The 16,517-nt window shown below is 34.1% G+C and overlaps 1 protein-coding gene across 1 annotated transcript; it reads right to left on the bottom strand.

Annotated features, from left to right (window-relative positions):
- Nucleotides 1-3,849: 3,849 nt before the first annotated feature.
- Nucleotides 3,850-5,208, bottom strand: LOC114180581. The gene is made up of 2 exons (XM_028066891.1): nucleotides 5,027-5,208; nucleotides 3,850-4,963 (listed from the first exon to the last, which is right to left on the bottom strand). The coding sequence occupies exons 1-2, from the start codon at nucleotides 5,206-5,208 to the stop codon at nucleotides 3,850-3,852; spliced, it is 1,296 nt and encodes a 431-aa protein (XP_027922692.1).
- Nucleotides 5,209-16,517: the final 11,309 nt, after the last annotated feature.

The following is a 16,517-nucleotide window of genomic DNA, read 5'->3' as shown; positions in this document are numbered from 1 at the left end:
TTTAGAAACTATTTGTCGAGCTTTGATTTTCTACTTGTTGGACATGTATTAACACACATTGTACGTTTGGATGTTATGCTTCGAACTTTCTTTTAGATATTTGTGTTTGCATCTGCTGCTTGTGCCTCTTTGTATGTCGCTAGCCATTTGTATTTGCAGGTGAAGGCGAGATGTGCTTGGCCACTTTTGGCCGTGATGTGGCAGGCCACCTTTGGCCGGGATGTACTCGGCCACTCCTGGCCGGGATGTACTCGACCACTTCTGGCCAGGATTGCGTTTTCTTTTAGGTCGTCTGCTCCTTAAGCTTTTGTATGATTGTGCATTACCTTAGGTTTTTGCTGGTATGGGGGGATCATCTAGGGCGATGAAGCTTCCTTTCCCATTGGTATAGGTATGGGGGGGATCATCTAGTTCGATAAAGCTTCCTTTCCCATGAGAGAGTGCGAAATTTTACCGTTTATTGTGCTTGATCGGGATATATGCATTTGTTGACAATAGATAAGATAATTATAGGATAATAATGAAATAATCATGCTTTATTTATGACTATGATGCCTCGTTAAAATCTTCTTGACCAAAGACCCTCCTTAGGGAAAAAAGATCAAGGTAGGAAAGAGTACATCATTTATTGCGCAATCGAAATCACAAAAGAGTCTGAAAAATAAATGTTTGACAAACTAACTGTAATAAAACTTGAGATGTGAGGCGTTCCAGGTGGCCGGGACAGGGGCACCAGATAGGTGCTCCAACCTGTATGCGCCGTTTCCCACAGCTTCGTTGATTCGGAATGGCCCTTCCCAATTGGGCGAGAACTTCCCTTCATGCTTCCGGGCGGCACTTGCCATACGCCATACTAGATCTCCCTGGTGAAAAGATCGGGGTTTGACTTTAGTATTATAGCGTCACTGGGCCCTTAGTTTGGATGTCTCCTCCCGAATGCGCACTTGATCTCGAAGCTCTTGAACCAGGTCCAGGCTTGTTAGCATACTTTCTTTATTAAGACGCGTGTCGAACAGGCGGCGTCGGAAAAAGGGCTCTCCAATCTCGACCAGGATCATTGCGTCTACTCCATATGCTAACCAGTAGGTTGTCTCTTGTGTTGTTGACTGCGGGGTGCAGCGATATGCCCATAAGACTTCTAATAACTCGTCGGCCCACCTTCCTTTGGCATCTCCCAACCTCTTCTTAAGTTCTCGCAGTATGACCTTGTTTGCTGTTTCGGCTTGCCCATTTGTTTGTGGGTGCTCGACTGAGCTGGTTATATGTTGTATATGGAGTCCCCTATAGAACTCAGCTAGCCCCTTGTCGATGAACTGTCTACTGTTGTCTGTTATGACGATGCTTGGTATGCCAAACCTGCACACTATATTCTTCCAGACAAATTTCTGTACGTGCTGGGCCGTGATCAGGGCTAGTGGCTCCGCCTCAATCCACTTAGTGAAGTAGTCTATAGCTACCAACAAGAACTTTACCTGACCTTTCCCTGGGCTGAAAGGCCATAGAATATCCATGCCCCACTTGGCGAAAGGCCAAGGGGAGGTAATACCGTGCAACTCCTCTGACTTGAGATGTATCATGTTACCGTGCTGTTGGCACTGGGTGCACTTCCTTACGTACTTCTCGCAGTCTTCTTTGACAGTCGGCCAATAGTATCCTGCTCGTAATACCCAAGCTGCCATGGTTCGGGATCCTGAATGTAAACCACAAATCCCCGTGTGTAACTCTTCCATAATATACCGGGCCTGGCGGTTTGTGACACATTTTAACAGAGGGTTGGAGAAGCCTCGTTTGTACAATTCTTCACCAACCAAAGTGAATCGAGAAGCTTTCCTACGCATGATAGGGTCATCAATCCCGTCCGTGTCACCGTGTTGAATGCACTATATAATAGGAGCCATCCACTCTTCCTCCTCTGGTGCGACTGTCTCAGTAGTATTGCATTCTGCCAAAGTTACAGTAGGAAGGTCCAGTGTGGCATGGATCACTGTATGATGTTGTCCCTTTACTTTGGTAGTTGCCAACTCCGAGAGCAAGTCGGCTCTGGAATTTTGGGCTCTATCAACATGCTTTACGCTTGCTGTTCTGAATCTGTTCAACATGTCCTGCACAACGTGATAATATCGTAATAAGAGGGGGTCTTTTACCTGGAAAGTGCCGTCCAAGTGTCCTACGATAAGTTGAGAATCAGTTCGGCATGTCACCGTATCTGTTCCCATGTCTGCTGCGAGGGTCAACCCTGCTATTAATGCGTCATATTCTGCCTGATTGTTAGAGGGTTTAAAGGCAAAGCGCAAAACTTGCTCGAGTAGTAAATCATTTGGTCCTTGTAAAACAATCCCAACGCCCCCGCCTTTCGCGTTTGAGGAGCCATCCACCGACAGGATCCAACCTTCCTCGCGTACGTCTGGATCTCCTATTAATTCGTTGACAAAGTCTGACAGGCATTGTCCCTTGATCGGCCCTCGAGCTTCACATTGAAGATGATACTCAGATAGTTCTACGGACCACCCAACCATTCGGCCGGCGAGGTCGAGTCGCCTCAAGACTTTGTATATTGGGTAGTCAGACTTGACTATTACCTCGTTCCCCTGAAAGTACGGTCGCAGTCGTCTGGTTGTTATCATAAGTGCTAGGATTACCTTTTCCACTATCTGGTACCGCAATTCTGCATCGTGTAGGGCTTTGCTGATAAAGTATACGGGTCATTGGTCCCCCGCCTGATCTTGTACAATGGCCGCGCTACCAGCATTGGTAGAGATGGCTAGATATACTAACAGGGGTTTCCCCTTGCTAGGCTTCTGTAGTACTGGGGGAGAAGACAAATACTCCTTCAATGCTTGGAAAGATTGCTCGCAAGCCTCATCCCATACGAATTTTTGCGCTTTTTTCATGAGCCTCAGCATCGGCTGGATTCTTTCTGCTAACTTAGGCATGAAACGTGACAACGCAGTTAGCCTCCCTACCAATCTCTGTATCTCCTTGATGTTGGTTGGGCTCCTCATGTTAACAACCGCTTGGCACTTGTCGGGGTTGGCCTCTATTCCCCTGTGGGTTAACATGAAACCTAGGAACTTTCCGCCTGCAACCCCGAAAACACACTTTTCTGGATTCAGTCTCATGTCATACCTCCGTACGGCTGCCAAGACCTCGTCCAAATCTTTGACGTGTTGCTCGAGTGAATCTGACATGACTACCATGTCGTCGACGTAGACCTCCATACACTTTCCGATGAGATGACGAAACACCTTGTCCATCAGCCGCTGGTATGTGGCTCCAACATTTTTTAGTCCAAAAGGCATGACTTCATAGTAAAAGTTAGCTTCTTCCGTGATGAACGCCATTTTTTCTTTGTCAGAAGGATACATTGGGATCTGATTGTACCCAGAGTACGCGTCCAAAAAATTAAGCACCCTGTGTCCAGCTGCACCGTCTACCAATATATCGATGCTTGGGAGAGGGTACGTGTCTTTAGGGCACGCCTTGTTGAGGTTGGTGTAGTCTGTACACATCCGCCATTTGCCATTTGCCTTTTTTTACCAACACTACGTTGGCCAACCAGCCATCCGCCTGTATCAGTTCCTTGATGAAGCCTGCCAAAATTAACTTCTGTACCTCCACTTTGGCTGCCTCTCTTTTTTCTCCTCCCATTTTCCTTCTCTTTTGTGCAACGGGCCGAGCTTCCCGAAAGATAGACAGTTTGTGACTGGCTACCCTTGGGTCAATGCTTGGCATGTCGGCCGCACTCCAGGCGAACAAATCAACGTTCCTCTGTAATACTTCCTACATCTTGGGGGTCTTTACAAGTGTCCTGCTGACATGGGTGTATCGATGCTCATCGAAATGGAATTCTTATGTGGTTTCGATTGGTTCCACCCTCTCCTCGCTGCTGACCCGAGGGTCCAGGTCTACTTCTGCTTCCCCTGGGACCTTCTCAACATTATTCACTGCACGTCTGGGAGGAGACTCGGGTCTTTCTCTCAAACTGTCCGCGTAGCATCTGCGAGCAGTCGGTTGGTCTATATGCACCGTGATTATGTCTCCTGAGGCGGATGGAAACTTCATGGCCAAGTGATATGTGGAGACTACTGCACCAAGCATATTCAACGAGGGTCTCCCTAGCAAAATATTATAAGAGGTGTGAGCATCAACAATAAGGTATCGGATTTTTACCGTTCGTGTTACCATTCTTGTCCCGAACTTGGTGAACAAGTCAACGTAGCCTTTCGTATTCATTCGCTCCCCTACGAAGCCCACGATCGGCTCTGAGTATTGCTGGATCTCCCCTTCTGGAATTTTCAGTTTTCTGAGAGTGCCCCAGTATAGGATGTCCACCGAACTACCCGGGTCCACCAAGGTTTTCCTGACCGCGAAGTCCTCGATCTCTACTGATATCACCATTGGGTCATCATGCTGGGGGTCGATCGCTTGGAAATCGTCGTCTCGGAACGTGATAGGTGGCATGTGCCGTCTGGGACATACTGTCACGACATTGACACTCTGAATCGCTCGCACATACTTCTTCCTTGTAGACGTAGTGGCCCCACCTCTTGTGAAGCCTCCTAAAATGTAATTAATTACTCCTCTCAATGGTCTTTCTCTCGTATCCCGCTCATCATCTTTTTTGGGTTCGGCCCTTCTGCGGGTGCCCTCTCCTTCCCTTTCTTGGTACCCTGACGTCCTTCGTGGTTGCTCCTCGTAGCATTTTTCTCGTTCTCCCCTTGAAGAGAATCCCCCACCTTCCCGTTTTACGAATCTTCTTAGGTGTCCCGCCTGTATCAGTTCCTCGATTTTGTCTTTCAAGGTAAAACATTCCTCTGTTGTATGCCCATAATTTCGGTGATACCGACAATGCTTGGTGGTATCGGCGTTCGGGGGAGTCGGGGCCCTTCGAGGGGCTGTTATTATATCGGTGTTCAGTGCTTCCTCCAGAATTCTGGCTCTATTGGACACGAGGGGTGTGTACCTGTTGTATTTCGGCTACCTAGAGTCTTTGAACCTGTGGTCGGATCGGGGTGCCAACGTTCACTCTCTATCATGGTGCCTCTTCTCCTGTGCGTCCGGTCGAGTTGTATTGCAGAATTCTTTCAGTTCCTCCATCTGCATGAATTTAGTGGCCCTGGTCCGAAGCTCATCCAGATTGTTCACGGGCTTCTTGCACAGACTGTCAACGAAAGGGCCAGGCTTTAGTGCTGTGATGAGGTGGTGCATGGCGACCTCAGGATTTAAATAAGAGATATTCAAGGATATCTTCCTAAATCATTCCATAAACTCCCGCAGAGACTCTCCTTTTTCCTGTCTTATATTTACCAATGCCAGAGAAGTAAGGTGGTGTGGCTTACTAGTGACAAACTGTATGCCGAAACGGGTGGCCAACGTATCGAAACAATCGATAAAGTCGGGTGGTAATCGTGTAAACCAATTGGGTGCCGGCCCTTTTAGAGATGTTGGGAAAACACGACATAGGATCGCGTCGTCCGAAGTATACAATCTTGCCTGGGTGGTGAAGACGTCCACGTGCTCCTCCAGATCAGTAGTGCCATCGTATTGGCTCATAGTCAACCCCTTCCAGCGCGCGGGAAGTTCCTCTTCCATGATCCCGTCCACGAAGGGGTGGCGTCTGGCTGCTCTGAGCCTTGCTTCTGTTTGGTTGGTGGTAGTTTGTGCTCGGGACTCGTCTCGTCCGGTACTGTCCCCTCCCTCTTCATTGCTACGGGATTCCTCCCTTTGGGGGGGATTCTGCTCAATTTGCGCTCGCATCTGCTGGTTCTCCTCTCTTAGGGCATTCAACTCTTCCTCGTTCTTGCGCTTTAATTCTTCCAACTGGCGGTTCATCTCTCATTGCATCTCTGCTGCTACTGAGTTGTGATCGACTGCTGCTCTTGTCGACACCATCCTGCTTGAGAATTGTCTGAACCCACGGTGGGCGCCAATTGTACCTGATCAGTACTATTTCGGTGTGGAACCAGACGATCTCAAGAACCCTCTATGTCGAACCTCCTCCTTCTCCTCCCTAGACTCCTCCTGGATCTCCCTGGGCTCCTCCTGGATCTCCCTACCGTCTGTACTTCGAGGGTGGGGGTACCTGCAGGCACTCCGACGCTCAAGTCAGAGAGTGATTGATATGGGGTGTAGTAGGTTAGTGAGAAAAGCGTCCCTTTACTTGTTCACTAGGCCTTAATTTATACTAATTTCTTAATGGACCTATTATTAATATTTGCGGGCCGTTTGTATTTGAGGATCGATTCTTTCCCTTTCCGACTGAGGTTGCACGCATCGGTTCTTTCCTTATTGGCTGGAATTGTTCTTCTGTGCCTTTAATAAAGATCAGTTCTTTCCATTTTAAGGTTTGTCCGTCTGTACTTTTGTCAAAGATCCACTTCTTCCTTTTTGGGGTTTGGCCGTCTGTACTTCTCACATATCAACTCCTTCCTTTTTGGGGTTTAGCCGTCTGTACTTCTCAAATATCAACTCCTTCCGTCTGTACTTCTCACATATCAACTCCTTCCTTTTGTACTTCTCACATATCACTTCTTTTTTGGGGTTTGATTGCATGCTGCCCCTCTGTACCACATGTTCCGCCTGCTACCCCTTGGGCCGGGGTGTACTCGGCCAAGAGGGCCGGGAAGTACACAGCCACTACGCTTATTGGGCTGCCAGCGTTGCGTTGGATCCAAGCCCCCGCGGTTGGGCCATCGTGTGGGGACGCTCCTACCTGGGCCAAGATGATCCCGGCCAGTTTCCCCTTGTTGGGCCGGGAACTACCCGACCATACACTAACAATACATATCCCCAAAGATGATGGTTTGTGTTTTTTTTCCATACACTTAAAGGTACATATTACCAAATTTGAAATTCAAAATATATGGTAATAAAGTTTGAATTAGAAATTCAAAATCACAAAAAACTAGAATAATATGTTAGCAAAGTTTGATTAATTGTTTAATTCTTAATTAATTGATTTGGTAGAACATAGATCGTCAATATTAATTAATCTTTAAAAGTATGTTTTATAAGAGTAGTTTCATTTCTCTATTTATGCATAGTGATTAAAAATGACAATTTCATAATTACTTATAAATTATTTTAATATTGTAGTCGGTTACTCAAATGTTATATCTTGGAAATATTTTGTGTTTTCAAAACGTTGTAATTTAAGTAACGTGGAAAGTCCTCCGAAACGATAGTTTCATAATTTAAGTCTTCATACTTAAGCTTTTTATTTATTTATTTATTTTTTAATTATTATTTATATTTGTTTATTATTCTAGTAAATGCAATGTAATCATTTTTTTTATTTCTAAACCACTTTTTTCATATTTTTAAATAAATATTAACATAATTGAAATACTAATAAATGACGCATATATTTATTCAATTTATTCAATGAATTAATTGGACCATCTCATTGAGTCAGGAGCACGAAGGAGCCATGAAACACCCCCCACAAAAAAAAAACTTGATTTTTTTTAATTTATGTAGTTAAAAATTGTGAAATTTTTTAAATTGTTAAAATTTTTGAAACTTTTTAAATTATGTATAGTATGTATTGTATTTCAAACTTTTTTAAATTATGTGTAGTATACCAAGAATCAAAGAAAGTTAAATTAAATCTTTTTTTATTTGATTTAAAAATCATAATATTTAATATTAATTAATAATAAAGTTTGAAATTAAATATAATAAATAATAACAAAATTATTATGATATTTTTTATTTGTCTTTTAAGTTTTTCACACATTATTCTCATATTTTACTTTTACTTGTTGTTTTTTTATTTCTAAAGAGAAAAATAATTGTTGTTTCTACTCTTATCTCTTATCACATATTGTTATGAGTCTTTCATTCTTGGAAAAAAAATACTTTTTTTTTCATACTTGATATAATGAAATATTACTTTAATAGTTAACATTATTTTTTATCTAACGAGCCTTTTGTATATTCCTTTTTATGAATATAGAAGAAAAAAGTAATGTACTATGTGTTTTTTCATAATTGATTTTTAACATGAATTTCTATTTTAGTACTTACGTCTCAATTTTTTATTTGATTATGACAAATTATTTCTTATTCTTCATCTTATATATATATATATATATATATATATATATATATATATATATATATATATATATATATATATATATATATATATATATGAAGAATAAAAGAACAAATTCATATTTTAAAAATGATAAAAAGGGAAACTATCTGTAAAGATGAAAATAGGACAAATTCAACATTTTCATATATATTTTGAAGAATGATATTAATGACTCAATTGTCCAATTATAGAAGCTCTTTCTTAAAGTTCAAAGAATTACAAGTGAGTCATTACTATAATAGAAAAATTATTCTTTTGTAATGAAGACTATCAAAACAAGATTGTTGACTAAAGATGGAAAGTAATTTTTTTTTCTCACAATATGTTTATTTACATTGAAAAATAAATAGCTAGAAATTTTAGTTCTGATCCAATTATTAATGAATTCAAGAATATGCAAGAACAAATGATAATAATTATGATTTCTTTATATAGTTATGGTTATAACAAATTATGTATTCATTATCTTTGTCTTAGTGACAATAATTAAATATATAAATTTTGATTGTATTATTTTGACTCCCCCTAAAGTATTAGTCAAGATCCGCCACTAGGGTTTAGGAAGTGAGCATGCCATTACTTCATAATTTCAAATGTAATTATTTTTTTATATTTACTATTTATTTTTTGATTCATTCATTTCTTGGTTATGATAATTAAAAATAAATAAATAAAACAATAATCTTAAATAATATAGTATTTGGAAACAAAAATGTTAAAATTAAAAAGTTGAAGAGCTTTGATGTTTTTTAATAATAAAATAATATGTTATAATTCATAATAATATTTAATAGTAATATGATAACATATTATCACTAATATAGTAATAATAGTAATACTAATTAAAATATGGTGTAAACCTATAAATAAATAATTGAATAATAACATTGTCACTAAACTAAAAATAAATAATTACTCTATTTAATGCAATTGTATTTTCAACCAAAGTTAATTATTAAGGTATTTATACTATTTACATTTTGTTATTTCAAAGAAAAGTTTATAAATAAGAGTTAGAAATATGAATTTGTGCTAATACACGATAAATCTGCCGAAATCTACTTTTTTTTTTATATTTTTTTTTCATGGTCTATCATTTGTACTTTTAAATTTTTTACTATTTACATTTTTTTCACTGTCTAACATTTGTATCTTTAGAGGGATTAATAATATTAATATTAAACTTGAATGTTGATTAACTTCTCTCAAAAATATTAATAATAATACTAACATCAAATATTTATTGTTATATATGTATTTTTAAAATAGAAATGAATTAATATTAAAATTTTTAAAATATTAATAATATGTGGTTTAATATTCACATATGAAACAAACTTATGAAAATAGCACATAAAAGATGTTAATATTAATAATAATTTTTAAAATATTATTTGTACTTATTTATATTAATATTAATATTCAAATTGGATTAGACATATACTTCTATTTCAAATTTGAAAAACTTCTCCAACACTTAAACCCATATCAAAAACACATTCCAATACACTTTCCTTTTTTCTATGTATTAATTGGATTCTAAGACTCCATGTTCAATGCATACCATCTTTTTAAATTCTTTTTTACTACCCTCTCCCTAAGCATTTGGGAGTTTGCCCAAAGGATGTGATATGGTAAATTGTTCTATTACTTTTTAAGAGGTTTTGAATAACTTTTGGAACTTTAATTCATCAAAAATTAAAGTTTTTTTTAATATTTTTGAACAATTGTCACATATTTTTCACCTTTCAGGAAAAATTAAACATTAATTTAAAAAATAATTTTAAAAACATAAACATAAGTGTATTATTACAAAGTGAAAATTATAGATTCTTAAAACTTTTAAAGATATAAAAATAATTAACGATTTTAATTTCAATTCTTTCCCTAAGATTAAGATAAATATTTCCAAATTTGAAATTTGAAATATATGATAATAAAATTTAAATTTGAAATTCAAAATCGCAAAAAAGTATAAAAATATGGTAACAAATTTTTAATTTGAAATTCAAAGTCAAAACAAAAATAAAATCCAAACTTTGCCAAATAAATAAGAAATGGATCTAATTTAATATATAAATATGGTACTTATATTTATCAAAATTTATTATCTTATTAAAATTATTTGTTTTGTATAAAATTATATATAAAATCAAACATGAGAATAAATCAATAGTATATATATATATATATATATATATATATATATATATATATATATATATATATATATATATATATATATATATATATATATATATATATATATAAAGATTTTCTATTTAAATTATAGATATATCAATTATTTTCTTCTATTTTATTTATTTTTTTGAAATTATTATAGAATCACTTTCTTATTACTAAATAGAAGAAAAAAAAGGATAACACTTTTATAACCATTTTAAAAAATAAGTTACAATTTGAAATTTAAAATATACAAACAAGAAATAATGATTCTTTTTAATTAACATTTATATTGTCAAAAAGCTGGTTTATTTAATCAACTTCCATTACTAAAACTACCACGTTTGCTTCAAGATTTGTTAAATGGTGTTGATCATAAAACCAAAATAATTTTACAAGATATAAGAATATACAATAGTATGTTTTCATTTACTTCAATTGGTGGTAAGACAGATGCTTCGAAGAATAATGGTTCTGCTCCACCACAATTCATTCTTAATGGACATAACTATCACCACATTGGAAGTTTATTGTCAGAAGATGGATCAAAGTCAAAGTTTGCACAACTTTACATATATGATACTGAAAATAAAATCAATAACAAAATGAAGCATTTCAGGTTAGTTAACATATATTTTATGACACTTAAATGAATTCTTTAAATATCTTTGTTGACAATTCTTCTATTAAATATTTTTTAGGTCCAATTCAAAAGAATCAATGGTAGATAAATCATTGGTTGTTGATTTGATCAAAATGATTGATGATCACAATTTTCTAGCTAAATCATTTCGAAGAGTTAGAGATTTATTAATGAACCATTTCAAATCAGATTTCACACTAAGAATATTTAGAGGTAGATACAAAGACCTTAAAGTCTAGAACACACCTTCATGTGATGAGATAACTACAATAATAGTTGGAGATTTTGGTAATATGGATGTGGGAAGAGATATAATTGTCAAGAAATGTTCTGGTGAATTGATAAGATTGCATTAAACTCATACTGCATTTATTCTATTGCAATATTCTCTAATGTTTTCATATGAAGAAAATGGTTATCAAGAAAATATTCTAATAAGAGAATCTCATTCCAAAAGTCAAACAAGGACAAAAGTTCATATTTATTTTAGAGAATTCATTGCATTTAGAATCCAACAAAGACCTCTGGTGTTTGGTAACATTGTCAATGCTTGTAGATTGTTACAACAGTTCTTGGTTGATTACTAGACAATGATTGAAGCACAATGATTGTCTTTCATTAGAGCTAATCAGAAGTTAATTCGTGGTGATATTATGAATGGATTACAAGAGGTTGTTAACAGAGGAGAGATTGATCCTTCTTTAATTGGAAGACGAACAATCTTGCCTGTTTCATTTATTGGTGGTACAAGGTACATGTTTAACAATTGTCAAGCTGCTATGACAATTTGTAAAAAAATTGGATATCTTGATTTGTTCATAACTATAACATGCAATGTGAATTGGAGTGAAATACATGATTTTGGTTTGGAAAGAGGGTTCTTTGCTTAAGATAGACTTGATATTGTTTGTAGAGTCTTCAAAATGAAAGTTGATCAAATGATGACAAATTAAAAAAAAAACGATTTCTTTGGAAAACCTAGTGCAAGTATGTTCTATACAAATTATATATATATATATATATATATATATATATGTATACATATATATACATATATATACATATATATATATATATATATATATATATATGAAATTATAAATGTATTACTAATTGCATCTATTTTTTGAAAATCAGAAATGTACATAGTAGAATTTCAAAGAAAAGGTTTACCTCATGCTCATATACTATTATGGTTAGATGGAGAAAGGAAACTGCAGAATCCAATAAATATTGATAGAGTAATCTCAGTTTAATTACCTAATGAAAATGTGTACCCAAAATTGCGAAAAGTTGTTTCAAGTTACATGATTCATGGCCCATGTGGACTTGCAAGATTTAATTCACCATGCATGAAGGAAGGTAGATGTTCCAAATTTTATCCAAAGAAATTTACATGTGCTACAGTTGATGAAGATTGATATACATGTTATAGAAGACGTGATAAGGGTAGCTTTGTTGAAAAAAAATGGAATTAAACTTGAAAATACGAGTGTTGTTCTTTATAGTCCAGCTCTTCTAATGAGGTATCAAGCTCATGTTAATACAAAGTACTGCAATAAGACAAATTCAATCAAGTATTTGTTTAAATATGTAAAAAAAGGTCCTGATAGAGCTATAATTAAAATAACTAATGCCTCTGATGAATGTAACAAAAATAACATTATTGATTAAATAAAGAGGTATTATGATTGTAGATACTCTCACCATGTGAACCAACTTGGAGAATATTTGGTTTTGACATCCACCACAAATGGCCTACTGTTCAAAGATTAACATTCCATCTTCCAGCACGACAATCAACTTTGTTTAAAGATGATGATGATGTTAATGTTATTTTCAACATATACAAATAGAGTAACACAATGTTTCTAGCTTGGTTTGAAGCTAATAAAATTTTGTGTGGAAGGACAAAATTTGTCTTATTCAGAAATTTAAACCAAATTTGTGTGGATGGCTAAAGAAAAAGAATTGAAACCACAGAAGAAAGACTGCAACAACGGAAAACTTACTTATATTCCTTCAGGATCTAGAGAATTATATTATTTAAGAATATTATTGACTATTCAAAAAGGTTGTATTGATTATGAGAGCATAAAGATAATTGATGGAAAATTTTTGAAACCTACCAAGAAACTTGCTATGCTTTAGGATTATTGACTAATGACAAAGAATTTATTGATGTAATAAAAGAAACAAGTGAAATTGCTTCTAGATATCAGATTAGAAGATTATTTGTTACATTATTAGGCATGAATACAATTTCAAAACTTGATTAGTTTGGAATTCTACTTGGAGTTTATTATGTGATGGTATTTTATACCAATAAGAAAACAATTGAACTTGCCAAGTATTATATATTGTAATTTACTTTCTTCAATGTTTTTTAAAATAACTAAATGTTTATATGATTAATTAAATTGTTGTTGCTGCTCTTCAAATTGTAGAAGGTAAATTACAGAAACTTCGTCTTCTTGAAATTGAAGAAATGTTGATGTCAAATGGTAGGTCTTTGAAAGATTATTCTTTGTTACCTCAACTTGATATTTCATATTCATTTCCATTCCAAAATAAATTTATTGTTGATGAGCTACAATATAATAAAGAAAACATGGCTAAAGAACATGCAATTTTGTTCAAGTCACTCACCAAGGAACAAGTCCATGTATATGATGATATCATGAAAGCAATACTTTCATAAAAATAAGGATTCTTCTTTTTATATGGTTATGGTGGGACAAGAAAAACTTTTATGTGGAAGACATTGCCAATTGCTTTTAGAAGCATGGGAATGATTGTTTTAAATGTAGCATCAAGTGGAATTGCTTCTTTACTATTTCCTGTTGGAAAAATAACACATTCTACATTTTGCATCCACTATTAATTAATGAGGAATCAACTTATAACATAGCTCAAGGCAGTCTTCGTACTAAGCTTTTTATGGCAACAAATTTGATTATATGGGATGAAGCACCAATGGTGAATACAATATGTTTTGAGGCATTTGATAGAACCCTGAGAGATATTATCAAAAATGTTGATGATGACAATAATGGCAAACCATTTCGTGGTGAAGTTGTTGTATTGGGAAATGACTTTAGGCAAATTCTACCTATTATAAACAAAAGATCTAGATATGATATTATTAAATCATCAATACACTATTCTTACCTATTAAAGAATCAAAATATAAAAAAATATAACCGTATTCCCCAGCAACGACGCCAAATTTGATATCGTTGTCGTGAAGCGATCAAATTACAACTACTTAACTATAACAACTTCAGTATTGCCAAGTTAGTAGTGAACAAACTAGATAAGGTTAAGCTAACCCTGAGTCGTCTCTCAATGAATACGAAATTGATTTCAAATATCTGATTCTTATAAAAATCTATCTTATTGCTATTAAAATTAGTAACTATGAAAATATGGGGTTTTGATATGCAAAGAATAAATGTCACACAAATAAAAGATTATAGACACAATAATAATAAATAGGTCAATTCCATTACTTTTTCAAAATTGGATTCATCATTGGTTTCCTAAAAATTATTGTTATTGATTTCTTATCTAACATTTCAAATTAATCAATTTAACTTCTCAATTAATTTGTTGACGTCCTCACTTTTAACCAAAGTAACTTCTCGATCAAAAGCAAAAACTTTATAGATTAATCATAGTAAATCTAACCAAAGTAACTTCTAAATTATATATTATTAATCCTAATCATGTCTATTCTTTTACCCCTTATATCTAGTAAAAAGCTAATTGATCAAAGTAACTTCTTAATTAATTCTAATCTAAGTTTTCACCTCTAATCAAAGTAACTTCTCAATTATTAGAAAAAACCCCATTCAATCATATGAAAGTTTCTAAATTAACCAAAGTAACTTCTCAATTAAAATTTAAAAACCCTTGGACTCATATGATTGTTATGTTATGTAGACTTAACACTATGCCAACTTGCTACAATGCAAAAATCATTACTTTTGCTAGATTAAGAACCAAAAGACATAGATGAAAATAAATCACAACAAGAATTAAAAGAATAAACAAATTTATTGATCTAACCTCAAAATCCTATTAAGAAATTACAATGAAATGAAAAAGTAAAATAAAAATGGTATAAATATACATTTAGTACCCAAATTTTTTCGGAAAGTTCAATGTGGTACCCGAACTTTAGAAATGTTCAATTTGGTACCCCGATTTTCTAAAGAGGTTCAATTTGGTCATCTCCGTTAAGTTGGAGTTAACACTGTGTCCGTACAGGACACGTGTCAAGCCATAAAATTTTTATTTTTTTTAAAATTTTTTTCAAAAAATTATTTTTTTTTTCAAAAAATTTAAAAAACTGCCACGTGTCAGTTTATCATCGTGCCACGTGGCAGCTTACAAGCATGACACGTGGCAGTGTAATAGTTGTTTTCAATTTAGTACCCCAATTTAAATTTTTGATTCAATTTAGTACCCCAATTTTTTAAAATCATTCAATTTCGTCATCTTCCATTTGAGACCAAATTAGTAAATAAGCTTAATTACAACCTATATATACATGTTACAATAACTTTTTATAATATATATACATCAAATCATTTCACCTAAATACTTAAATTATTTTATTTTTTTCATTTTAACATTTGTAATTTTTTATACATGAAATTTTTTACACTTGTAAAAAATAAAATAATTTGAATATTTATGTGTAGTGATTTGATGTATAAATTCAAAACAATTATTTTAACATGTTTATATAAATTATAATTAAGCTTATTTACTAATTTGGTCTCAAATGAAAGATGACGAAATTGAATGATTTTAAAAAATTGGGTACTAAATTGAACCAAAAATTTAAATTGGGGTACTAAATTGAAAACAACTATTACACTGCCATGTATCATGCTTGTAAGCTGCCACGTGGCACGATGATAAACTGACACGTGGCAGTTTTTAAAATTTTTTGAAAAAAAAAATTAATTTTTTGAAAAAAAAAATAATTTTTTGAATAAAAATTAAAAAAAAAATAAAAATTTCATGGCTTGACACGTGTCCTGTACGGACACGGTGTTAACTCCAATTTAACGGAGAGGACCAAATTGAACCTCTTTAAAAAATTGGGGTACCAAATTGAACATTCCTAAAGTTCGGGTACCACATTGAACTTTCCGAAAAAGTTTAGGTACCAAATGTATATTTATACCAATAAAAATTGAAGAAAAAAGTAGAGAGAACGAAATTAGGCCCCCTAAAGAGTTCTTAAACTCCGAAGTGTCAAGTTTGTCCTTTCTGTTTCTCCCTTGGTCTCTTTATATAGGACTTGGACTGAGCTTTTCTGTTGCTAAAATCTCTCAAATATCTTTTAAAATAAAGATAAAGATAAATATTATTTATCTTTATAGTGATTATGAATATTAAAAATATTAGGAGAGATATAGTCATTTTATCTATTGGTGCAATATCTTCCAAATAATTAACATTTTTTATCAGTTTCTAAAATATTTGGAAGATTTTCTCTGTTAATAATTTGAGATATATTAAAGATAATTAATTACAAATCTTTAATAAATTATTTAGAAACTTAATTTATGT

This window comes from Vigna unguiculata, chromosome 4 (assembly GCF_004118075.2).
Source record: "Vigna unguiculata cultivar IT97K-499-35 chromosome 4, ASM411807v1, whole genome shotgun sequence".
Lineage (NCBI taxonomy): Eukaryota > Viridiplantae > Streptophyta > Magnoliopsida > Fabales > Fabaceae > Vigna > Vigna unguiculata.
This window is presented reverse-complemented; position numbering and strand designations above follow the sequence as displayed.